Source organism: Artibeus jamaicensis, unplaced genomic scaffold (assembly GCF_021234435.1).
Source record: "Artibeus jamaicensis isolate MK-2021 breed Jamaican fruit bat unplaced genomic scaffold, CSHL_Jam_final contig_335, whole genome shotgun sequence".
Taxonomy (NCBI): Eukaryota; Metazoa; Chordata; class Mammalia; order Chiroptera; family Phyllostomidae; genus Artibeus; species Artibeus jamaicensis.
In genome coordinates, this window is record NW_026521800.1 from 2,440,852 (window position 1) to 2,467,818 (window position 26,967).

General features: G+C 41.5%; 1 protein-coding gene across 1 annotated transcript in view; it reads left to right on the forward strand.

Moving 5' to 3' along the window:
- The window catches only part of LY86 (lymphocyte antigen 86), a 68,177-nt gene that overhangs the window by 15,315 nt on the left and 25,895 nt on the right, over window positions 1-26,967 (forward strand). The window contains exons 2-3 of the mRNA XM_037158669.2: window positions 25,351-25,437; window positions 26,654-26,782. Of these exons, the coding sequence (XP_037014564.1) occupies window positions 25,351-25,437; window positions 26,654-26,782 (216 nt within the window). The remainder of the gene's footprint in view (window positions 1-25,350; window positions 25,438-26,653; window positions 26,783-26,967) is intronic.

Consider the following 26,967-nt stretch of genomic DNA (forward strand, 5'->3'; position numbering starts at 1 on the left):
TGGAGCATTGATCTATCAACTCTTATCCATTGTGGTTGTTCCTGGTGACATTAACTAACTCCCTAGCACTTCTACCTTGACTGTGATGAGACAAGCTCACCCCCACATTCTGAGACAGCCCTCAGGCAGAATCATAAGTGTTTGCAAGAAGAAGGATTTGGAGAGAATTAATGCCCTGCTGCAGTGTCCTTGCGCATTTGAATCTCTGATACACACTAAAGCATCCATAAACAGGACACTAGCAAAAGACAGACCAAGAAAGCACACTGAAACGGCCTGTGCTTCTAGGAAAAGTGTATGGAATGGGCAATCTTCTGGCCTACAGAACATAAGAACTGCCTTTCTATAAAATATCTGAAAAGAATGGGTAAAGTGTGACACAAGTCTTTTCAAATGCTTAGCTGAGCTTACAGGAAAGGATCTCTAAGAGCCAAAACAAAGAGAGAGTCCCCAGACAAAGGAAAGCCAGCACTGAAACTGTGTCTGTCCTAGGTAGATGTGTCTTCACAAACCATAACTTAGGCTCTGATGGCTGTATGGGAGTCTGGCAGAAATGTCCTGCACTGTACAAGATGGGAAATAGATTCCTCCATGAAGCAAAAAACTTAAAGAGTTACAGCCACAATGAAAAAAATATATGGATAAGAAAAAAAATATTATCCAGCAAAAATGGAAGCCAACTTATCCAACTCTACCTGGACTCTAGAGAAAATAAGTCTTCCCTGAGAATTAGTAACTCCAGACCTGATAGCACATAGGTTTGGGACCCAAACATATATTATCTCCATGATCCAGAAAATTCCAACCCTAGAAATTAAGTTAAAGGGGGTCTTGATTGGCAACACCTGGGGAATATTGGCAAAGGCAATATAAGTCATCTGGAAGGACACACACACTAAATTTACAGGATTTCTAAAGATTGAGCTCATAATCCAAAATTTGAAAACACAAGGGAATAAACTACCAGAATGAAGAGTCAGCTGAAAAAACAAACACCAGAATTATACACATAAATATTTAAGATTCAGAAAATATAATATTCAAAATATAAAATTTAAAAAGTGTCATTTGTTTAAAGAAATAAAAGAGAGGATCTGAAACATAAGCAAGGAAAAGTATAATGTCAAAAAAGCTGAGAAGTTATTTGAAAAAGAATAATATGGAGCCCCTTAAAATTAAATATTTAATTGTTGAAATAAAAAATTAATTGTTAGGTTAGAACACAGTTTTAAAAATAGCTGAAGAGAGAACTAATGAACTAGATGAAAGTTCTGGATGCTCAAAATGTATCAGAGGAAAATAAAGAGATAAAAAATGTTCTACAGCTTAAAAGCAAAATAGATAAAATGGAAGAAAAGTAATCTCTGAAAAAAATTTTCTAAAATTAATGAAAGACATGAGACTTCAAATTGAGTAAACACAATTTCCACACAAAAAGAATTCATAAAAAGAATTCCACAACTAGCCTAATCATATCAAACCACAAATCTACAAAAGAAAACAAAAACAATTGGAATAAGTAGCAAGAGAAATCACCTAACAAGAAATTATATTTGAGCTAATAGCAGATTTCTAAACAGCAACAGCAATATGTTCTAAAGGGAACAGAAGCACACACAGTGTAAATCAGGATGAGGGATCATTGGGGACCGTATAGGAGACTCCCCACCACAGGACACAATACAGCACAAGATAACAACAGTACATGAGGGTGGGCTGGTGATGAAACAAAAAGCATCTCATATCCTTGTCCTTATAATTTTCAGGGAGGGCTGAAAGCTAATGGCCAGTTTTATAAGATGAAAAAGTTCTAGACACCAATCACAGCGATGTGAATGTTCTTAACACGACTCAAGTGCACATTTAAAACTGATTAAGGTAAATTTTTAAAGAAATTTTTAAAATATTTTTTATTTATTTATCGTTAGATGGGAAAAAAAGGAGAGAGGAAGAGAAGAGTCAATGTATGGTTTTTCTCTCATGCGTCCCCTGTTGGGAACTGGCTTGCAACCCAGGCTTGTGCCCTGACTGGGAATTGAACCACAGTTGTTTGGTTCACAGGCCCGCACTCAATCCACTGAGCTACACCAGCCAGGGCCTGATTAAGATAAATTTAATGTCATGTTTTTTACCACAATAAAAATAAATGCCAATAAAAAAGTTTTTAAAAGATCATGTTTAACTTTAAATTTTATAAGTAAAACATTTATGTTTGAAATTCATGAGTAACCATTAAAAACTAGAACTACAGACTGCCATCCAAGATGGAAGCATAAGTAGATAGGCTATCCCTCCTCACACAAACAAAAGAAAGACAACAACAAATTTAAAAACAAAAAAATAACCTGAACTATCTGAACATTGAACTGTATAGAAGTCCAACAACCAAGGAGTTAGGAAGAAACACTCATCCAGACTAATAGGAGGGGTGAAGACAAACAGCCGGGGTGGAGGGAACTCGAGCCAAGGTAGCAGCTGAAGACTGGGGCAGGAGAGATGGTGGCTGGTGGACATTTGCATGCAGATAAACTAGGAGGTACAACTGGAGAGCGAAAGAGAGCTACTCAGGGTTCCAGCGTGGGGAATTAAAGCCTCAAAACATCTGACTGAAAAAACCTGTGGGTCTTCGGGCAGCAGGAGAAACTCCCAGACTCACAGGAGAGTTTGTTGGAGAGACCCATAGGGTCCTAGAATGTACACAAACCCACCCACCTGGGAATCAGCACCAGAAGAGCTCAATTTGCTTGTGAATAGCAGAGAAAGTGACTGAAAGCTACAGAGAGCAGAGCAAGGGGCATTGTTCCCTCTCTGACCCCTCCCCCACATACAGTGTTACAGTTCTGCTACATGGGTTGCCCTGCCCTGGCGAATACCTAAGGCTCCACTCCTTACTATGTATCAGGCCTGCCAAGACCAAAAAAATGTGGCCCAAATGAAAGAATAGATCGAAGCTCCAGAAAAAAATATAGCTAAGCAATGAAGAGATAGCCTACCTATCAGGTGCAAAGTTCAAAACCCTGATAATAAGGATGCTCACAGAAATGGTTGAGTATGGTCACAAAATAAAGGAAGAAATGAAGGCTATGAAAAGTAAAATAAAGGAAAATGTGCAGGGAAAAAACAGTGATGGGAAGGAAACCAGGACTCAAATCAATGATTTAGACCAGAAGGAAGAAAAAGAATCAACCTAAATAGAATAAAGAAACAAGAATTCAAAAAAAATGAGGAGAGGCTTAGGAACCTCTGGGACAACTTTAAATGTTCCAACATCTGAATCATAGGGGTGCCAGAAGAGAAGAGGAAGAGCAAGAAATTGAAAACTTATTTGAAAATATAATGAAGGAGAACTTTCCTAAAATGGCAAAGGAAATAGACTTCCAGAGAGTCCAGGAAGCTCAGAGAGTCCAGGAAGCTCAGAGAGTCCCAAGAAGTTGGAACAAAGGAAGCAAACACCAAGACACATCATAATTACATTACCCAACATTAAAGATAAGAAGAGAATCTTAAAATCAGTAAGAGGAAAGGAGATTGTTACCTGCAAAGGAGTTCCCATAAGACTATTGGCTGATTTCTCAAAAGAAACCTTACAGGCAAGAAGGGGCTGGAAAGGAGTATGAAAGGTCATGAAAGGCAAGGACCTGTATCCAAGATTGCTCTATCCAGCAAAGCTATCATTTAGAATGTAAGGGCAGATAAAGTGCTTCCCAGATAAGGTCAAGTTAAAGTAGTTCATCATTACCAAGACCTTATTATATGAAATGTTAAAGGAAGTTATTTAAGAAAGAGAAGATCAAAATTATAAACAGTAAAATAACAACAAACTCACAACTATCAACAACTGAACCTTAAAAATATATAAAAAACAAAAACAAAGTAAGCAAACAACTAGAACAGGAACAGAATCACAGAAATGGAGATCACATGGAGGGTTATCAGCGGGGAGGGGAAGGGGGGAGAATGGGGGAAAAGTTACAGGGAATAGGAAGCATAAGCAGTAGGTACAAAATAGACAGGGAGAGTTAAGAATAGTATAGGAAATGGAGAAGCCAAAGAACTTATATATATGGACCCTGGCTGGTGTAGCTCCGTGGATTGAGCATGGGCCTGTGAACCAGAGTATCACAGTTTGATTCCCAAGTCAGGGCACATGCCTGGGTTGCAGGTCAGTTCACAGCAGGGGATGCATGAGAGGCAACCATACACTGATATTTCTCTCCCTCTCTCCTTCCCTTCCCCTCTAACGATAAATAAATAAAATCTAAAAAAAGAACTTATATATATGACCCATGGACATGAAAAAGATGGGGAATGATGATAGAGGATGGGGGGTAGTGTGGAGAGGAATAAAGGGGAGAAAAAATGGAGCTACTGTAATAGTATAATCAATAAAATATATTTAAAAATAGAAAATAGTATATAACTTTCAAACTAGAAAAAGAAAAACATTTTTAATATTCCAATTAATGGAGAAGAAGGGGAGAAAGGAACATAGAAAGATCCAGCATAAAAGAAATAAAACTCAAATATAAATGAGAAATAATTATAAATACATTAAAATTCCTAATGAATATAAACCGATTAGAGAAACCTGACAATAAAAAGAATGCCAGATTGAATCCTGAAAATTTGTTCTCTCTGCTCATTACAATGATGCACCTAAAACATACATCTGCAATGAGTATATATTACATTTGTTGGCAACACATTGAAAGCAATTTCTTTTAAACTAAGAGTGAGACAAGAATGCCTTCTATCACCCCTTCTAGTCAACACTGCACTGCAGGCCCTAGCCAGCATAGTCAGACAAGAAAAATAAAATGTTTAAAGATGTAAAAAAAGGAGACAAAAACATTATTATATGCATATGGCATGATTACCTATACAGAAAAACCTAATCTAAAAATTGTTGGAATTAATAAAAGATTAGCACTAATAGCTTATTTTGAGACCGGTTTATGGCATTGCAGAAGGTAGCACATGTATCTTTTGGTTAATTTGCTTTCATGGCTACAGAGTATAAATTATGTATATAGATGACAATTGTATCCATTTTCCTTCTGATGAATGTTTAGGTTACTTCCAATTTTTTACAATTACATATTGTTGTGAGCATCTATTACTTATGTTTTCTTACGTCACAAAAAAATTTCTTAGTTCAGGGCTTTTTTTGTTCCAGTTCTCTGAAGCTTAAGCCCAACAAAGGTACTTAGGAGAACCGCTCATAGTTTTACCACTTTTGTCTAGTAATGTTTCCAAACCGCAACAGTTTTTCAGTGTTGTGTTCTGGAAACACAAACAGATGGCACACGAAGGCTGAACAGTATCCAAATGGTGACAGCAATGTCATGAAAGAGGAGAGTGAAGTGTGGGGTCAGGGGTCTGCTTGCAACTGTGCTGTGATGGACTCGTGTGTGGCGTTTGACTTAAAGTCGGGGTGGGTGGGGCAGGGGCTGCAGGTGCCGGCAGGTGCATGATCCTCATTTACTAACTTGAAGTTAGTTCTCTCATCTTTTTGTTCTTCTTACTTTTCATGTCAGTTTGCTGTTTTCCCATATGATTCTTTTTATATTTTTAGCAAAGTATTTTTAATCCTTTAATCAGGAGGAAAACATTAGGATTGTGTTAATTCATAAAGCAGAGAAATGAGGTTTTTTTCTCGGGTAGGAATTCAAGTTGCCGGAAGAGAGTGCTCTTGAAGCAGAAGCCACAGGAAGCTGGTTCCTGTCTCTTCCAGCATCAGCCAGGAAGGCCTTACAGTCCTTTATTATTCATGCTGCGGGATCCTTTTCCCAGGTGGTCTATGTGACACAAATGACAAAGGCAAAGGAGAGGTTTGGAGTTTCCCATAAAAACGTCTCTCTCCTTCTCATCAGGGAATCAGGGAGAATTCTACTAGAGCTGGGACATCCTGCAGACTCAACCTGTCTGGCTCTATCACAATGTAAGAGATGCAGAAAGAAATGGCGGACTGGTTTTAGGAATACAGAATTCTGCTTCCCTGATTTTAGCACAAGATGGAAGGGCAGATAAAGTGCTTCTCAGATAAGATCAAATTCAAGGAGTTCATCATCACCAAGCCCTTGTTATATGAAATGTTAAAGGGACTTACCTAAGAAAAAGAAGATTAAAAAAGATGAACAGTGAAAGGAGAGCAAACTCACAGTTATTAACAAACACACCTAAAACAAAAGCAAGCTAAGAGGACAGCTAGATCAGGAGCAGAACCATAGAAATGAAGATCTCAAGGAGGGTTAGCAACAGGGGAGTGGGAGAAGGAGAAGGGGGGAGAAGGTACAGAAAATAAGTAGCAAAGGTGGTAGGTAGAAAAAAGATAGGGGGAGGGCAAGAATAGTATAGGAAATATAGAATCTAAAGAATTGAGACACGTGGTCATAAACTAAAGGGGGGTGAATGGTGGCGGAGGGGTGTGCAGGGTGATGGGGAATGAAGGGGGGAAATAGAACAACTGTAATTGCATAATTAATAAAATATATTTTTTTAGAAAAGATATCCTGGTAGAAACTCCCGTTGGGCGCCCCTTAGCCTTCTCAGGAACTCTCCCTGGTATCTTTAGGAAAAGTCAGTTTCAAGCTCCAGTGACCAACATCTGTGACCCTCCCTGAACACTTCCTCTCCCTGCAAATGCCTCTGTGTGGGGGCATTTTCCTGCTGGTTCTAAATCAGGGTGGTGGAATTCAGGCACGGAGTCACTCTGTGGCCCATATCCTCACCCAGAGGGCAGGACCTTTACATGTGTTATAGTCTGAATGTTTGTCTCCCCCAAGTCCACAGGTTGAAACTCTAAAAACCAATGTGATGGCATTTGGAGGTGGGGCCTTTGGGAGGTAATTGGAGTCAGATGAGGCCATGAGGGTGGAGCTCTGTGATGGGATTGCTGTCCTTACAAAAGGAAGAGATCAGAGTTCTGTGTCTTTCTCGTGAGCACTTGTGGGGCTGTTGGCCCTGTGCAGACCAGGACAAGGGCCCTCGCCAGGGACTGCATCAGCCAGCATCTTGATCTTAGACTCCTCAGCCTCCAGAACTGTGAGAAATAAATGTCTATTGTCTAAGCCACCTCGACAGTGGTGATTTGCTATGGCAGCATGATAGACAACATGTCAGATCTGCCAATAGGCTTGCTTCCAAGGAAAAGTGTGAATTGATTTTTTTTCTTTTGTGAGTCTGATGGAGGACCGGAAGCAGCTGTGGGTTATTCTTTACTATGTGCAGGACAGCAGTACTCAAGGAGGAAGAAAAATATATTAAGTTGTTCTCATAGTAGAAACCACTGGGAAAACAAATTGCAGGAATTAACACTTGTTCTGCAGGGTCCGTATGGCTGAATGTGGTGAAAATTCCACCAGGGGCTCTGGATACAGGCCTAGGAATGAAGGGTGGTGGCTAAGTCAGGAACCCACATCACATCACATCCCAGTGGTCCAAGCTGCCCCTCCCCTGCACAAGCACTGAGGACAATTAACCATGGCTGCTGTGCGCTTCCCAGCTCCTAGCATGGGAATCATTTCTGGGAAGATTCTTCTCATGTCATGGAGGGAGTCCTGCCAGAACCTCCAAGGCTGAGTGAGTATAAAAGTTGTCAAGCCTGCGTTGGACTACAAGCTGCTCTCCTGATTTCTCCCTGGGGAACGAGCTTCTCTGACAAGAGTTCCTCTTTAAAAGGACCCACCTACATTGCTGGAGGGAATGTAAAATGCACAGACACTCAGGAAAACAGTTGCTCTGTTTCTTATAAAACTAAACACACACCATATAACCCGGCAATCTAAATCCTGGGTATTTAACCCAGAGAAATAAAAATAGTATTCATACAAAAAGCTATAAGTGAAAAATCATAACAGCTTTATTTGTAATAGCCCCTTACTGGCCGTTTCTTTCAACAGGTGCATGGTTCAATGAATTGTGGTACATTCACACTGTGAATACTACTCAGCAATAACAATAAATGAACCATCGATATTCACAACCTGAACGATCTCAAGGGTAGTATGACAAATGAAGAAAGTCCAGTCTCAGAAGGTTACATACTATGTGGTTCTGCCGATACAACTCAGTCAGGACAGGAAGGGGGTTGGGGGTAGGGAGTGGTTATCAAAGACCAGCATGAGAGAAATCCTTTATATCTGTGTTTTTATTATGGTGGCAGTTACATGCAAAAAAATCACACAGAAGTTTACATGAGCGTGTGCACACGCATGCACACACAGTGCACATAAAAGCTGGTGCAACCTGAAAGCAGACTGTAGCGCGTGCCAGCGCCGGTGCCCCGGCTTTGACATCCGGTTATGTAAGGTGCTCCGATGAGGGGAGCCATGGAAAGGGCACACAGGACCTCTCTATACTTTTTGCAACTACCTGTAAGTCCATTACCATTTCAAAATAAAAAAGTTAATTAAAAAATAAGGCCTGGCCCTGGCTGCTGTGGCTCAGTGGATTGAGCACAGGCCTGTGAACCCAAGGGTTGCCTGTTCAATTCCCAGTCTAGGGCACATGCCTGGGTTGTGGGCCAGGTCCCCAGCAGAGGGCACCACAAGACGCAACTACACATTGATGCTTCTCTCCCTCTTTGACCTTACCTTCCCTTCTCTCTAGAAATAAATAAATGAAATCATTTATAAAGAATGTTTTTAAAATAAAATAAATGAAGGCCTGGTCTCTAGCTTTGAGCCTAATGCCTTGCACCTCACTTACAGGGTCACTGTGGACAGTGCAGGTCCCAACCCCCAAGTGTAGACTCCACAGCCCTGGCCTCTGGGCATCTGAGAAGGTGGCACCAGGGTAAAGTGTGAAGCTTAAAATGGTGCCAGTTTCCTTGTTTTACAGGTGAGGAAATGCAGGCTCAGTGAGGCCAGGCGATTGCTAGCTATCACCCTAATTTAAATTCTGAGTTACATGGAAATAGCTGTTCCTAGAGCTACTCCATCCAAGAGTGCCCCAACATGGTGAGCCTAGAGGGCCAAAGTGAGCCAGGGCTGGGGCTTTTGTATTTGTGAAGTGTACGTGTGCGCTTATTAAAAAGCTTCAAAGAATAAACTGTGCGCATCAGTGAGACAGTAATTTAATTCCACATGATAAGCAGATGATCAGCAGTCAGAAAAGGGTGAGCAGGCCAAAGCTTACCAGCGAGACATGGCCAATGATGGCAGTGGAACTGTTTCACAAAGTCCGTCCTCTGGAAGCATATAGGAAGAAAGTGGAAGTCTACCTGTCTGGTGCCATGTAAAACGGTAGAAGAAAGAACATGAAGTTCTTACCAGGATCCTCCCAGAGCTATTGCTAGAATCTTTAAGGTCTGCGCATGTCCCTGCCAACACCACCCACCTCTGACCTTGAGTCTCCAAAGAGGAAACTCAGCAGGTTGCACTCAAAATACATCTGATATTGGATCAGTTACCAACAGGTGTCAGGTTACTTGTCTCCCCTGTTGAAGTAGCATCTGCCACTCTATTTCCTCAGCATTTGCAGAAAATAAGAAAAGTAAAGTTGCCTCCATGCTCAGATTGCTGCTCTGTCTTCCAATGTGTCCCCAGCACAATCTCACTGGAGAAACATCTGCCCCCTCCCGTCTGAGTACTGAGACCCCTGAAGAGAAAAGTAATCTTTAGATCCCCTTGTATTAGCAGAGAGCAAACTAAGGGTATCTGAAGGTTAATTACTTATTGAAAAGCAAATTTGTTAGCAAAACATTTGAGAAGGTAAAGAAGCATGAGGGCCATTTTCCAAGTCAGTTCAGTGCCTGCTAAGGAGATCCGGTCCCTCACTTTCCCCGTCTGTCTGACTGTTAATCAGCATTCCTTCATTTGCTCAGCAAACATTTGTCTGGCACCCATCACAGTGAAATGACCAAACAAGGTACACTCAGTGAGGGATTCAGAGATAGTAAAAGGACTGTGCTGTTTTTACTTTTTCATTCTCAAACTCTTAAGGAGTTATCCTTCAGAGAATTTATAGTTTAACCCCTACCTCTCTCAAAAAAAAAAATCACTCTTTCCGTTTAGCCTTTATTTGTGTACATGTTCAGGACCAGCGACAGTCTCCCAAGAAGTAAATAGTGTTCAGGATAAAAGTAAATGGATGAGTTAATATTTTATTCCCAAAGGTCCCGGAGTTTTGAGGCAACACTGGGCACACACAACACAGCACAACGCACTCCGCCCTGGTCTCCACCGGGGAAGAAATGGACCCGCCTCCAAGAACACAGAGGTTAGAGGAAGACAACGCCGATCAGGCTGCAGAAGATACTGCTGTCTCCTAACTGTGTTCTTAATTGAGGCTGAAGGTCTTTCATTTACAATCACAGGTTGTTTTGAGTTAGTTTAATTCCAGGAACAGCTTTGATTCCACCCACCGGTGATTGTTCTGCACCTCAGCTCAGAGGTCTGACTGAGCCCCTGCAGGCACGCTCCGCGCCCCCCACCCCCCGCCTGCACAGGCCCCAGGGCTCCTCCAGCCCAGCTCACCCAGCCCCACGCCTCCCGCTCTCTCTCATCTGCTTTGCTTGCATGTTCTTCCCACACTTGGAGCTTGTTATGCACACTCTGTTTTCATGTCCACTCTCCCCCAACAGACCTCACTGTCGATCATTTAACTTTACTCTGTTCATCCCTGGACCCCCATCTCAAACCTTTCTGTGCCTAGGTTGGTGTTTGGCATAGAGTCAATAATTCTGAAATGAAACGGAAAAAAAAATCCCCTTAGGGGCTGTTTCAGGATTCCTAACTAAGCCCGGCTCTGCTTTCTCAAAAGAATTCCTTAACAAGTCACTGGGGTAGCTGCTGAGGCCCCAGGGAGCCTGATGTGGTTTCCTCCTCATCATTGGGACAGGAGAAATATTTTGTTGTTTCTCTAGAAAAGGAAGTTAGAGAGATGATGAAAAAAAAGGGAGGAAGGGAGCCAGGAACACAGTGACAGGTAGCTTGTGGGGAGGGGCACGGCTCCTTGAACCCCCCCCCTCAGTCTTCATAAATTCTATGAAACTTGTGAACGGTTTTGCAAGCAGATTTATGAAGAAATCTTTGAAAGAGAGAGAAACTTTTAGCCTGGAGTGACACATCATAGATGTGGGTCCCCCCCAACCCCCACCACCACAAGCTCATGTACTAGGGAATGAGCACAGAACCTGGTGTGGCTCATTAACAGTGGGTTTCCCGTGAGCAGTAGAGTCACCTGGGGAGCACTGAAAAATCTTGATGCTCAGTCAGCCCCTGGACTTCTGGGGTGAAACCCAGGCATTGGTATTGTGAGAGCTGCCCTGGTGATTCCAATCTCCAGTCAAGTTTGAGAAGGAGGGGTGGTGAACCTCCCCAACACAACTGAACAAATTGTGTTCAATACAATCCTGTTTTTCTCTTGAGGGCTGGGAGGCCCTCACTGATATCTATGTTTTGTTTCAAAAACATCTATTGAACTTGACTAAATTATTTTAAACAAAGTACTCTGAGGTTTAAAATAAAATTTCTAGAAGTTGTTTCATTTTCCATAGCTGCAGTGAAAATGGTCAGTATTTCCTTTCTATCAAAAGTGACCCTTTTTTTTGAAACTGTGACCCAACTTTTGAGTGTCTACTCTTTGTGAAGCACTGGCCTAGATGCTGTACAAAATTTACTTTTCTTAATCCCTTCCAAAACCCTCCAACGCCTCTGCCTTTCAGTCCAACACACCAGTGTCCCCGGGCTGAGAAACAGCTGCTCCTTCCCAGAGCAGTGACCTGTGGGATCCTAGCCAGCAAGCCCAGCAAAGCTGGGAAGCTGGGTTTCTGTTCCTTCCTGTGATCCACATGCAGTGTAAGAGGAGGGTCTGGCGCATGTGGTTGGACTCTTTCCAGAGCTCTGTCCAGAGCTCTGCTTCTTTCTTTTAATTAGCGTCCTCACTTGCCTTTGTCTCTCCCACGTGGCAGTGAGGGCGGGGCCTCAGGGGAGCACAGAGCAGCACTGAGAGCACGCAAGGCTGAGTCTGGAGACAAGACAGTCCCTTCATTGCCCTCGAGCTCAGCTTCTTCCTCACATGATGGAGATATTATTTGATACCCTTTGTCCTGGCCACTCACTTGGGAGAGAATCGATGATTCAAGTCCATTTTAGCACCTCCAGGTACGTGGGTTCGAATCCAGTTCTCTAAATAAGAGAAGCCAGGACTGCTGTCACATGTTCCCTCCCAGCCAGTCTACCAATCTCTGTCACTTGTGTGTCATGCTCCACAGCACCAGACACCAAGGACAAACACCTTAGCTTTTTTGTTTTTAAACCATACTCAGGTCATAACTTGCAGAGGCAAGAGGGGATTCTTTTCAGCTCTCCAGCCTTATCACAAACACCCCAGAGCTCATCTTCACCACCATACACGGTCCAGTAAATCACCCTGCGCATCAGGGCTCAGTCTTGGCCCCATGAGATGAACAGATTTGCACGAAATGCAGAAATCAGCCATGATAGGTGTGTCTGATCACGTCTCAGTGTCTCCAAATACTGCCATAGTTCCCACTGTTCCTCAGCCAGGAGTCACAGAGGCACCAAAGATCCCTCCCCAGTAGGGGTTCTGCCTGCTAATGAGACCGAATCCCCCACCTTTGAAGTGCAGTGCAGGCATGTGCTCTGAATTCTACTGATCCATTAAAAATATGCAAGCACACAAACAGACCAAGCTAGCTTTCCTCCATTTTCCTATTCCACAGGGACTGACACCAGATTAGTAACAGCAAGTTAAACAATTATCAATACCAAACAGAATAGGCAAGTTCCCCAGATGCTTCCAGACTTGGGGCAGACCTGGTAGTTTCATCACGAATTAACCAATACTGAGGCTCTGGGTATAGTGGCCTGGCCAACAGCCTCCTCCCTCACTTGGTTCCAATATAGCTAGTAGTGTCTGGCACATATTACATAGTTCATGAATGCTGTTAACAGAGTGACCAGCAACACTGTGACTAAGATGGAAAAGGGGCCAGGCCAGGCAGACTGAAGTGAGTCCACGGCAGACACCTTGCACAGAGAAGACCATATATGTTGACCTTAAAATGAGAGATTGAAGTATACAAGCATCTTTTAATGTGTCTACCACTCAGCTGTACACTATTATAATTAGACAATGGAAGCACTGCAAGCCAGATGAGAACAGAAGCATTTTCTGATTTGTCCTCTTACTGCAGAGGCCCAGTGCTCTTCCTGCCAAATGTCAGATAAATACTCAGGGAAATGAATGAGAAGCTAAATTGGAATTTCCATTTTCAAGCCGTTACGTGTCACCTATAAGATAGATTCAAGTTTCCTCTCATCCTCATGTTAAGATTCTGGGCTATGTGTCACCGTGGTGCCCTCTTGGTAACACACAGTACAGCTGTGCATTTAGTGTTCATTTTTTATCTGCTCTTAAGATGCAGAAAATCAAGCATCACAGCCTCTAATGAGTCCCAACTTTTTTCAAGACATTTGGTGAGGAAGTTTGCATAAAAGCTTGCCTTCATTTATTTCTTTATGGTCTCTAATGTTTACGTTATGGTACAAAAGCCATCTCCTCCTAAGCTGATGGAAGCCAAGATGAGGTTATTCTGGGGGAGTGGACTTCAGAGGTCAAGGGGACCTTGCAGGTAAATATCCCTTTTCCATCAATAATGACTTCTATCAAATTCCATTCAGTAAGCATTCTATTCAATGCATTCAGTAAGCTTACCAGACAGCCTGCAAGTTGCTCTAGTTCTTACCCTCTCACATCACCAACAATAGATAATCCACTCTGATGGTACCCATTCCATTTTTGTTGTAGTCAATATCAAGAACATATTTAAGCATTTTGAGAAGTCAAATCATATACTGACTTAAATGTGGGAGTGTATTCCCAATGAGATTCTAACCAAAAACACTAGAATGGGAAGGAACCACTCTTATTTGAAATATTGGCTCATCAGGGGTCCTGGCTGTGCTGTTATACATTGATAAGTTTTGACAGGTGAAAAAAGAGAAAAGATCAGAAAATAACAGAACAACATAGAATACATTTGCCACAATATAAGTCATTGTCAGGGAAGGAGTATGAGGGAAGGATTAGAAGGAACACTCCATAATGGTATCAAGGACAGGCAAAAGGAAGGTTAATTTTGTGTTTCTGTGGTAGTGAATTTCCAGCAATGGCATCTCACTGAAGCCTTTCCCATCATCCTGTTTTTATCCATTCACAGTGACTCTTGAATGTTATCCTATAAATCACACAGGAAAATTAAAATGCCCCAATTAAAACATAGCCATGCAAGGTGGCTAATTTTCAGATTCATGCACAAATAAACCTGTACTGTAAAAAGGGTACAAGCTTGCAGAATTGGTAATCATCCAACCTAAAGGAAGATGTCAAAAATAAGGTCTCTTTGTTATTTTGTTTTATTTGAAAAACAAATCTGAAAGATGACAGAAGAATATCTGCTACTATTTGGCCTGGGACTAGGTTTTCAACTACACTCAGAAACTCTATCCTAAGTGTCAAAGCAAAATCCCATGATTATGATGACAAAGCTAGCACCTTCTCAGAGAGCCTTCCAAATGTGAGCAGTAATCAATATTAGCAGCCTCATAACTCAGGCTTTCCAAGTAATTGCTAGCACCCAGCAAATCTGCAAGAAAAATTTCAACTTCCCTTCTGTTATCATCAAAGTATCTAACCTTCTCTCCTTTTCACCTATTTATCCAACCAACTGATATCCACTAGAGTAAACAATGGTTATCTGAAGATGAATAAAACATAGTTCCTACCCTAGCATAATCTATGAGACAGGCAAACTAGCAGTACTTACCATATTCATGATGATAAAGGTGTAATGCAGATATACACAGCATTTTGTGAGAGGCCAGAGGAAGGGCAGATGAGAAAAGCACAGGCGACATCTTGGAGAGGGATGTGGTTGATCTGGATTGTGAAGGTAGAAAAGGTTGAAGAGAGGCAATCTAATTTTCCTATATGAGATCTAAACCTCTCACAAGACATTTATTGGAAATTGTACAAATCGATTTTTACACTGAATATAGAGGGAAACATGTTTTCTGAAAGTAGAGAGTTAAAGCAAGAGCCATTTATTCAACAAACGCTGAGTTAGCACCTGCCATTGCAGGTGCACGTCAGACACAATGAGAAAGGGAAAGGGTAATAAAAATATAAGAGGATATAATATAATAAGAGATAATAGAAAAGTCTTACCCTTGAGGATCAGACATCAATTGAGAAGACAAGGCATTATCAGAAAATACTGAGTAACTATACAATAGTCTGTTACATGCTAAATAACTGGCACAGATCTTAAGTTCATAGGAACGGAGGGAAAGAAACTTGTGGGATGAGATGGCCTGGCCCATAGAGTCAGGATTTGGATAGAAAGGAGAGAAATTAATGCAAGCAATGAAATCACAGATCACATCATGTCACCCTCTCTCTCTAAATTCATCATTGGCTCCCCAGGAAGTTATTGGCTCACTCTTTGTGCTTCCACAGCACCTGGACATCCCTATTCCTAATGCTCCCGAACTAAGTATTACATCCCTATTCCTAATACTCCTGGACTAAGTAAACTAAGATTTTTTCCTAAATATTCCAAGCACTCAATCATTTTCTCCCATAAGTTTGGGCTCAAAAATTTCATCCCACAAACATAGGGAGCAATTTAGAGGCATTTGAATCTTGCTCTAACTATTGACCAAATAAGAGCAAGGATTATGAATACAGTTAGAAGAGCTGGTGAGGATTTGGACAAAAATAGAGGGCACAAAAAACCCTTCATGTTGGTCAACTTTATGTATGAACTTTGGTAGGTTCTGGTGCCCAACTGTTTGGTTTAGATGTTGCTGTGAAGGCAGTTGTGCATCTGATTAAGATTTACAATAATAAATTTGTGTTTTTTTTAAATAAATCTGTGATTTACAATAAACAGCTAAAAAAAAGATTTACAGTAATAGAGTCTGACTGAACAGATTATGCTCCACACTGTGTGTGAACCTTGCCCAATCAGCTGAAGACCTTAACAGACATGACTGATATTTCCTGAAGAAAAAGCAATTCTGTCTCAAGACTGCAACATGCAATCTTGAGTTTCCAGCCTGCTGGCTTGCCTTGTAGACATCAACTCTGACCTGAACTTCCAGCCTAGTGGACTGTCCTGTAGATTTCAGTCTTATCAGCCACATGAGGCAATTTCTTACAATAAATCTCTCAGATAGATAAATATGTAGATATATTAGACATATTATTATATACATTTATTCTATATGAGATCTGTCCAGAAAGTATCCATCCCTCATGTAATATGGAAAATAGAGACATTAATTGAAGAAAATACAAGATATAAGAAACACTGTACATAGGATAATGATGTCTCAGTTCCCTTCAAAGTGGGCAACTTGGGACCTCACACATTTCTCCCAGTGTCTCTCCCACTCTTCAAAATCCTCTGCAAAATCCTTTGTTGTGGTTGTCCTATTTTCCTGAATCTCATTGACAGAAAGGAAAGAAAATCTCTTCCCTTTCAAAGGTGATTTTAGTTTTGGGAAAAGCCAAAAGTTGCGGGGCACCCAATCTGGGCAGTAGGGGCGCTGAGTCACTGGGATAATTTGATGTTTCACAAAAAAACTTTGCACAAGTTATGATACATGAGTGGGCACATTGTTGTGATGAAACTGCCAATCACTACTTACCCATAGCTGTGGTTGTTTTCATCACATTGCATGTCTCAACTGACAAAAAACAAAGAAGTACTTCTTATTAATTGTTTGGCCTGGAGGGGCATAGTTGTGATGGACAACACCTTCTCAATCAAAGAACACAGTTAACATGGTCTTGATTTGGTTGCAACTTTGCCATGTCCTGTTGGGCACAGAGAATCAAGCAACTTCCATGGGGATGACAGGGCCTTCATTTCTGGATCATAGCTGTAGACCCATGATTCATTTCTGCTTATGACCTTCTTGAGGAAATATGGTCCATTGGTCATGGTTTGAATCAAGTCATTAACAACTGCAGCATATTGTTCCTTCTGCTCTGACAGCAAAAGCCATGAATGAATCTTGTCATGACATGTTTCATGCCCAGATCCTGCCTCAAAATCTCAGACACAGTAGATTTTGGAATCCCCACATCAGCTTCTAATTCTCACACTGCCAGTCACTAATCTTTCTTGATTGAAGCCCATACACATTCAACACTCTCAGGTGTTCTGTTTGTTGCAGGCCTTCCAGAACATGGATCACTTTCAACAGATTCTTGACCATCTTGGAAGCATTTGTGCCACACTTTTATTCATGATGCACCCATTGCTTCATCCCCAAAATCCTTCTGAATCACCCAAATAGCCTCCTCAGAGGAATGTTCAAGCTTAAGGCAAAATATGATGCACATTCATTGCTCTACTCATTCATTTTGAATGTGATGGCCACACAGTACATAATCTCACTCAGTGGCACCTACCACCCCCATTAATTAGTACAATGAAGTTGTTGTTCATGCACATTTCACTCCATTCTCCTTGGCTCCCGGGTCACATCAGTGTTGGGCAAGCCATTCTCATTCCATTAGCAATGGCTGGGCTTTTTCCAGACAATCTTCATATATTCTCTATGTAATACATATATTATACATATGCAATGAATATGTATATTCTCTGGAGAATATATACATATGCATTAGTATATTTTCTCTTGTGAACCTCCTTTTATTAATAACAAGAAGCTACCTGGTGCTACTTTATTAAGCAGCCAAAAGTGAACCAGCTTCACTCATGTTCTCTTTGCACAAGTTTTTCTTCTCTCCATAAACTGTTAGAGTTTATCTTGCTAGTACATCTAAGCTGTACATTAATGGTAAAACCCTCCCCATTCTCTATTGTGTTTCCCTGACCTCCCCAAGCTGTGTCTCTGGTGGCAGCCTGTTATGAAATATGCTTTATAATATCTAAAACTCCTGGAGTCAGCCTATATTCTGCTTACAGAACATGTAGGAAGCAACACCAGCTCCTAAAGTAATGTAGTCTGTAGCGAATGAACCATGAGGTTAAGGTGTATTAGCAGAAAAGTCATCATTCTGGATCTCAAAATGTCATCCATCTAAGTACTGGAGGGGTGCAAGGAGGGAGAGAGAGAGAAAAATGGAGGGAGGGAGAAAGAGAGAAGGGAGAGAGATGGAGGGAGATGGGAAGGAGGGGGAGAGATTGAAGAATGATACTGAGAGGATGGAGAGGAAAAGAGATGTGGGAAGGGGGAAGAAGAGAGGAGGACGGCTGGAAGAAGGAGAGGGAAAGAGAAGTGAGAGAGATACAAACTTCATACAGCAAGAAGGACATGGACAAGCTTGAGGATGGACTTGGACATGAACATGGGGAGGTTCGTAGAGGTGAGGCTAGAGAAGGGTCAGCTCTTTTTCAGGGTAGCATTGTAATAAGTATTCCACCCTCCCATGACAGCAGAAAAGCCAATGCTTCAATCACTTTGCAACAATTTTTAAAACCTAAGCAGAAGAACTGTAAGGCATGTATGTGCACATGCATAAGCATGCATCAGTGTGTGCACACACACCCAAGTTCATGTAACATTGCTAAAATCTGAATAAGTGCTATGGATTATAATATGTCATTTCCTAGTTTTGATATTGTACTATATTACATGCAAGATGTTATTATGGGGGGAAGTTGGGTAAAGACACCTGAAACCTCTCTTTATATCTTTGCAACTTTCTGTGAGAATATAATTATTTGAAAATACAAAGTTTAAAATAAAACTCAAGCAGATGTATGAAATATAAAAATGGCACTAGCAGCACAAGAGCTGGCTTCTCCTCTGTCCCTCAAACCATCCAACCAGCAACACAGGCCAGTGATGCCATGGACTCCAGGACTTAGTAACATCTGGCCTGAGACCACACTCACAGGGACCCAGCCAAGTCACCACCCAGAGCCCACTCAGGCTTGTAGCCCCACTGCCCTTGGTGGAAATTTCAGAGGCTGTGCCATTGGGTTTTGATCTCTTCTCCCCAATTCCAGTTGAGACCACAACACTGGTTAGAAAAAAACAAGGCAATCTTGTCCTCTTCTGGTCAGCGAGCCAGTTCCAGCTCAGCCTGAGAGAGCATAGGCCACCATCAGAGCTTAAGGCACAAGAATGTTTCTGGAGCTGATATTTGTTAGACCCTGCACATGCTAAGCTCCTCCAACCCCTCCTTTTATCTAAGTCTGTTCTACTCCATGAATGATCCCCCAAACAAATCCAGGATATGATGACTGTCACTGCCCTTATCAAGCAAGGCAGATGCTGTGGGCTGCTTTTCTGGAGCCTCTTCCTCAGTCCCAGGGGGACTGGCTCTTAGCTGTTGAGAGGGGCCTGCCTTCCATGCATCCATGTCCCAGGATGGTGGGGGCAGCAAGGTGATTTGGAGGCAGGCTGGGCTCATTCCCTGTAAGTACCATCTTCCCTTGGATGGAAGCCACACATGTCAGCATGTAACTCAGAGAGGAAGGAAAAATAGTGAAATGAACAGATTGTGCATTTCGCCATGAAGCGTTGCTTCTTCCCTCAGTTTGTTTGCCGATCTCACTATACAAGGAAGGGTCTGGAAGAAACACTTCTCTCTGCCCTGGAGGCCCCAGAACACCAACTCTCATTAACTTTCCAATTTATTTTTTCAACAGATCCAAATTCAGGAAACCCAGTATATATATATATGTATTAAAAATTACTTGAGGCAACTCTCTAGGGGAAAGTTTCCCATCACCTTCTGATCAATTCTAATTCTAAATACAGGAAACTACTTAAAAAGTACAATCCACTATCTTCTATTTTGGCAGGTTATTCTCAAGCAGTTGGTAATCCGGTAATTAAAGCAACTCTTTAAAACAGCGGTTTTCCACCAGGGGCAAGTTTCCCTGCAAGGGACATTTGGCACTACTTGGAGATATTTTTGGTTGTAAAAACTTGAATTGGGGGCAGGAGTGCTGCTGGTATCAAGTGAGTACAGGACAAAGATGCCTCTTACAATGCACAGGACACCCCTATAAAAATGTACATGTAACCTTTATTTTTCACTCCGCAAACAGTTACTTGGGACCTAGTTTAATTTTAAGAGATTATGCTGGGCCCAGAGTCTGGGAAGCCCACCTTGCAGCACCTAGTAGAGGAATGACAGAGATGTACAAGAAAACCTAATGTAATACAGGGCATGCTAAGTGCCTGGGTGCAAATACTGATCAACAGGACAAAGGAGATGAATCTGTGAGGATGGAATTGGGGAGTGGGAGGAACTGATGTCCCTTTTCCCAAGAGGACTGCAAACTGCATGTTCACTCTCAAATGTAAAATTGAAGTAACTGGTAGGAAAGATCACCAAAACCCTAAGCACTTTTAAAGCAATCTAATTTTCTGTTTCTATAAACACATCTTCAGAAAGAAACAATTTATCACTTTCTTTGTGACTTTGTTCCTTATTAAGGTTATTTTTCCTAACAATATTTTTACAGATTCAAAAGATGTTTTATTTCCTTCCTTTGCCCTTAGTTATTCCCTCTATCTCTACATTTAAATATTGATAAACATACAGTATAATTCTATAAATGCTAAATAGCTAAGCATTACACACTTAGCTTCTTTTATTTTTCCTCAGATAGCAACCTAAATATATTCACAATTTTGAGATGTACTTTCCTAAATGTCTGTTAGTTGGACTCTCTTTTTCAATAATGAGTGCCAAGTATGTAACAGAAACAATTGTGTTTTTACCCTCTCTTCCTGTTTTTTAAGCTGAGGGGAGCCATGGGACAGCACAAGGATGCTTATGAAGAAGTAAAATGAGCATGTGACAAAATGGCTTTCCTCCCCCAGAAAAGTTAGTGACCAGATTAAAGGGGGTTCAATCAAACAAAACTGCACTAAATTAGATTTGCAAGGCTGAAATTGCCTAGTGATCATTTCCATGGCAGAAACCACAGACAATTATGCATCTTCCAGGTCAGCAATGTGGGCGATAAAACTGTCTGGACCACTATCATTGACAAATGTGAGCTCATAGCTCAGCTGAAATTGAAACCAGTTATGAAAGAGAACTACCAGATGCCTTAGGCCTGCATACAAAATATTCCAGGCATCCTTGCAAATCAAATAATTAACACACATCTTTGAGGATCTATTTTGTGAATGTTTCTGCACAAAACTAAGTGGCAATTATTTATGTGTTTGTTTTTAAGTCTGGTTTTAATCTTGACTCTGCAAATTAATACCACTTCTCTGAGTCTATATTTTCCTATCTTTGAAATGGGTAAAATTATACCTATCCCTCAAGATCATTGTTTATTGACACTTCCAGGCAAGATGGCAGCATTGGTAAACATGGCTTGCCTCCTTGCACAACCATGTCAAAATTACAACTAAACTGCATAACAGCCGTCATTCAGGACCACCAGAAATTGAGCTGAATGTAATTCCTATAACTGTGGAACTAAAGAAGAAACCACATGAGACTGGTTGGAGACACACAACGGACTGGTCCCACACACATGTGTGGCAGGTAGAAGTCAAGAGGGATATCTCAGGAGCAAGGGATTCCAGCCCCACACTAGGTCCCCCAGACAAGGGTTCCAGGGCCAGGAAGGTAAGTCCTAATAAATTCTGATTGTGACAACCAGTAGGAATTGAGGCTGTGGATGAAAGAAACTTCTGAGGTCCCAGGAAGTTACTCCTATAGGACATGTCCATGGACTTACTTGGACAACCCTTTGAGTTTCAGTGTGAGGGCAGCAGCTTGAAAGGCACCAGAGACATGGGAAGGAACTGAGTTGTCCAGCATCAGGGTGAGAGCTGAGGGGGCAGATTTCTGCCAGACAGAAGTGATGGCAGAGACCGTTGTTCTTTTACAGAGTCCTCTTCCAACAGAGCCAGCAGGAGAACACCATATCTGAGACTCCATCAACCTGGCTCACACTGTTGCCCCATCTCGGTGATTCCCTGAGGTCCCACCCCACTGAACTTTTGGACCCCCCTCAAGCTGTTTGTAGTGGCTTTTACATATGAATGGACTGTCTTGGTTCATACTTCAGAGTTTTCTAAATTCTCTCAAACCAGCAGTATCTAGCTTTAGTGTGCCCCACATCTCTTGCTAAGTGGTCCCAGGCTGGGCACTAGCAGCATCTAGACTCAGTCACAGTTAGGCCTCTCCTGAGCTCCTCAAAGCCCAGTATAAGTAGCATCTGCAGATCACTTGGTACCTTATGCCTAGTGACCTTGGACAAAACATAGGTTGTGGCTAAGCTTGGATGTGCCAAGAACAATCAAGGCTCAACTACAAGAGGGGACTGTACACAACCCACATGATGGGCACACCCTGAGTACCCAGCTTGAATGATAGGGGAGGCTGTGTTGTTGGAATCTATAGGACACCTACTATGTTAGACCACTCTTTCAAGACTGGGAGATGAAGCAGCTCTACCCAATACATAAAAGCAAAGGCAGAAAGGCAACCAAAATGAGGAGACAAAGAAAGATGGCCCAAATGAAATAACAGAACAAAACTCTAGAAAAAGAACTAAACAAAATGGACACAAGCAATCTACTAGATGCAGAGTGCAAAGCACAGGTTATAAGGATGCTCAGTGAACTCAGTAAGAACTTCAATAGCATAAAAAGATCCATTCAGAAGTGAAGGCTACACTAATTTAAATAAAAAATGATTTACTGGGAATTAACAGTAGAGTGGATGAAGCTGAAAAATCAAATCAGTGATTTGGAATATAAGGAAGAAACAAATCAGAACAGCAAGAACAAAAAAGAACCCCCCCCAAATTAGGATAATGTAAGGAGCTTCTGGGACAACTTCAACTATACCAATAATTGTATCATGGGTGTGTCAAACGGAGAAGAGAGAGAGCAAGAAATCAAAAACTTATTTGAAAAAATAATGACAAGAAACTTCTCTAACTTGGTGAAGGACATAGACATGCAAATCCAGGAAGCATAGAGAGTTCCAAACAAGACGAACCGAAGGGGGCCCATTTCAAGACACATCATGATTAATGCCACAGGTTAAAGACAAAGAGCAAACTTTAAAAGCAACAAGAGAAAAGCAGTTAGTTATCTATAAGGGAAATCCCATAGACTGTCAGCTGATTTCTCAAAAGAAACTTTGAAGGTTAGAAGGGACTGGCAAGAAATATTTAAAGTGATGAAAAGCAAGGACATACCACCCAGATTACTCTACCCGGTAAAGCTATCAGAATCAAATAACAGATAAATAACTTCTCAGACAAGAAAATCTAAAGGAGTTCATCACCACCAAACCAGTATTATGTGAAATGTTAAAGGGTCTTCTTTAAGAAGATAAAAAATATGAACAATAAAATGGCAATAAATGCATATCTATCAATAATTGAATCTAAAAAACAAAATAAACAGAAAAGCAGAGCCAAAACAGAATCATAGATACAGAGCCAGATGGGAGGGGGTGAAAGGGATGAACAAAAAAAGGTTATTCACCTTAATGGATTATGTACAAATAAGTAGTTACAGAATAGCCATGGGGATATAAAGTACAGTATAGGACATGGAGTAGCCAAAGAACCTATGCATGACCCAAGGATATGGACAGTGATAGGGGGATTGCTGAGGGTGTGGCTGGGTGGGATGGAGTAGGGCAAAGGGGGAAAAACTGGAACAACTGCAATAGCATAAACAATAGAATATAATTTAAATTTAAAAAACTCTACCTAGTACATATAAAAAATATCATCATTTATTGTAGCAGTCTGGGTCCGGTCAGGAATACAGGACCATGTCAATTACTTTAAAAGAAAGAATTTAATATAGAGAATTGGTTAAGCAGTTGTTAACCAAAACACAAAATAGGGACAGTGGGGAAGTAGTGACCACTGCCGAGGCTGGGAGAGCAGAGAGGAGAGGTTGGAGCTATTAGAACCTAGAAGCTTGAAAAAAGAATCCTATGGAGATGGAACAAAGACTGCCAAGGAAAGGGTGACAACATCTGAGGGCCTGTCATCACAGGAGCCTAGGGGCCCACAAAGCTGAGCCTTTGCTGATTCTGGAAGGTGCAAAAGAGAGCCGCTGGAATCAGTTGCGACTGCCAGGGTAATAGGCCATCACCAGTTGACGCTCTTGAGTATTAACAAGTATGCAAGTTGGGTTTGGAGCTGAGACACAGTAGCTTAATACATGGCTCATTCATCCTGTGTGCATTTACGGAGTGCTTACTGTGTGTCGAACTGTGAAGCACTCTGCTAGACACTGGGGAGTCTGAAGAACTAAATGGAAAACTCCTCTAAATAAAGAGCACAGCTCGGTGACTAGTGCAACACAGACCCAGCTCTCCTCTCTCAGGCCCAGTGGGAAACATAAAGAAAAAGAAATGGAAAACCAACAAAACACCAGCTCCTGCCTTTCAGGAGTTCCATGTTTAGATTAAGGGATAAGGCAAGGAGCAAAGTACCAAGTCATACATATACACTTTTAAAAGTATTTCAGACATAACTGTTTTAAGAATTCAGAGAAGCAAACAAATATTTTGAGGACTATCAGGGAAATCTTCACAAAGAAGACGGGGAAGAGCAACATCATAGTATTTCAACAACGGCCCAAACTGGCGGTACCGTACTGAACGGGAGGAAGCACACGCACACCTCAAGCACAGCGGGAACTTCCCGTGCACCGACGCTCAGCCCTGGTCTCAAGGAACGGAGGGTGGGTTTGTAATATACAGGATGGGAGGTGAGGCCTGCAGAATGTTTCTTGACTCTCTTTGAAGGCAAAGATGAGCTTTTGGAACTTTTGAATAAGTAGAAATGATGTATAAAAAGTTATCTTTGTCGTCCTTATCATATCTAACACAATACCTTACATACAGTGAGCTATTTGGAATAAAAATATTACCTTGAATAGGATGGAATGGAATGGAATGGGATGGAATTTTAAAATCAGGTCATAATTTAGAGAATCTGCATATATTTCCCTCTGTTTTAATTATAGTAATAAATACTTTGTGAAATGTTTTGTGCAATGAGGAATTTTAAATCTAAGCTCAGGAATAAAAAGATTCAAACAATGATAACAATTTAACAAGCGAAGATGTAACCCACCCATCAAGACATCGTGCCTGTTTTACAGACTGAACATGACATTGTCCAGTGTTGACTTTGCAGAGACTGGGAGGGACTGTTGAGAGTATCATGGGCCCTATGCAAAAAAAGTATTGGGCAGTATGTTTTTGAGTCAATTTTAGTGATTCATGTAGAAAAAATACTGTAATTGTTGTGAAGTTTGAATATGAGTTTGCAGAGCAGACAGTGTACTCCCACCTAATCTGTTGTTTTCTTCTTGGCAGATCCATTACAAGATTTTGGCTTTTCTGTTGACCAGTGTTCCAGACATTTAAAGTCAAATCTCAACATTAGATTTGGAATGATTCTGAGTAAGTAAAAGCTATCAACATGAAATAAAGCATTGCACAGACTCTACCTGGTCTGCAAGCCCAATTCCTCGTACTGACTGCAGTGGCAGGCTAAGCCACCTGTCCCCATCACTCTTGGGGATTAACTCTATTTTCATCTTCATCTTTAGTTCTCTCTCTGGGTATTATTCAGAGTAGAACTTTCATTTAATGCTGTGCTTTTTGTAGTGAAAAGACTCTAGGCACTCATTTGGATGATATAAGTGCCTGGAATCAGTGTATCCAGCAAAGAAAGAAAATATTTTTAGCCTAAGCATTGGTGTCTTCTCAGGAGAGAGTTTTTGTTTAGTTATCTCAGCAACAAACAAGTCTACTGCCAGCAACATTGCTTATATTTGTGCTATTTCATTTCCCAAATAGCTAATATAAATTCTTAAACCTTGACACACCCCAAGCAATTAACTAGAATGCTGTCTGATTGTTTATATTTATATGGTCATGCTGTTACAATTAGTCATTTTATTGCTATAGCTACTAGAGTAGCTCCTTTCTGAAAGAGTTTTTATCAAAACCAGAGCAGAAAGATTTCATGAACTTAGCATGTGGAATCATTCCACAGAAATGGAGGGAACATTCCCAGAGTCCAAGAACTCTCATGCATCTTTGTGTCTCCAAAATTTTGCACAATATCTGGACTGTATAGCAGCAGCAGCTCAAAAGCTTTGGAAAGAAAGAGAGAAACACAGAATGGAAGGAGGAGTAAGCAGAACACAAAAGGGAGGAATAGAAAAAGAGTTTCAGAAAGAATTGGAGACCAACACTGCAGAGCACCCTGCTGCTTCCTGTGTAACTATGCTACAGTATCTGCCTAGCAACGGTGGGGTTATGCAGGCTTGCCTGCACTCCAGAGCTATCAGAAGGCATCTGATACTTTGTTGCTAAAAAGTGGTGGAAACCAGACCTGCAGCCATGACATTAAGGGGCCATGCATCAGGGCAGGGGGACAGATAAACTCTGTTGCTCCAAGCAGTTAATGTTTATGAAAGGGCCTCATCTTATCCCCAGGCTGGTACCATAATGCTCTGTGGCAATGCTGTTTTGCCAACAAAAGAAGAAAACTGTTCCCTGGAGAGCACAGACTTCTGGAAATAAAAGTTCTCAGGGTTCGTGCTTTTGAAAATTTTGAATGCAGCAAAACCCACGCTGAGAGCAAAGCTGATCTTCTCTTTCCCTTTAGGAGAGGACATCAAAGAGTTGTTTCTCGACGTAAGTCTCTTCAGCGAAGGCCTGTCCATTTTGAGTTACTCCTATCCCATCTGTGAAGAGGATCTCCCCAAGTTTTCTTTCTGTGGAAGAAAGAGAGGGGGTAAGCTGTCTGGTTCACTGCCTGTTGAGGCCCAGGAACGGAGCCTGCTGCCAAGGTCAGGACACCTGGCCAAAGTCTGGGCCCTGCTCCTCACCTGTGGACAAGTTTCACCTCACTAGTCAGCATAGAAATGCTGTGTTATAAGCTGTTATATAAAAATAACCATAAGGCTCGTCCACAGGGCC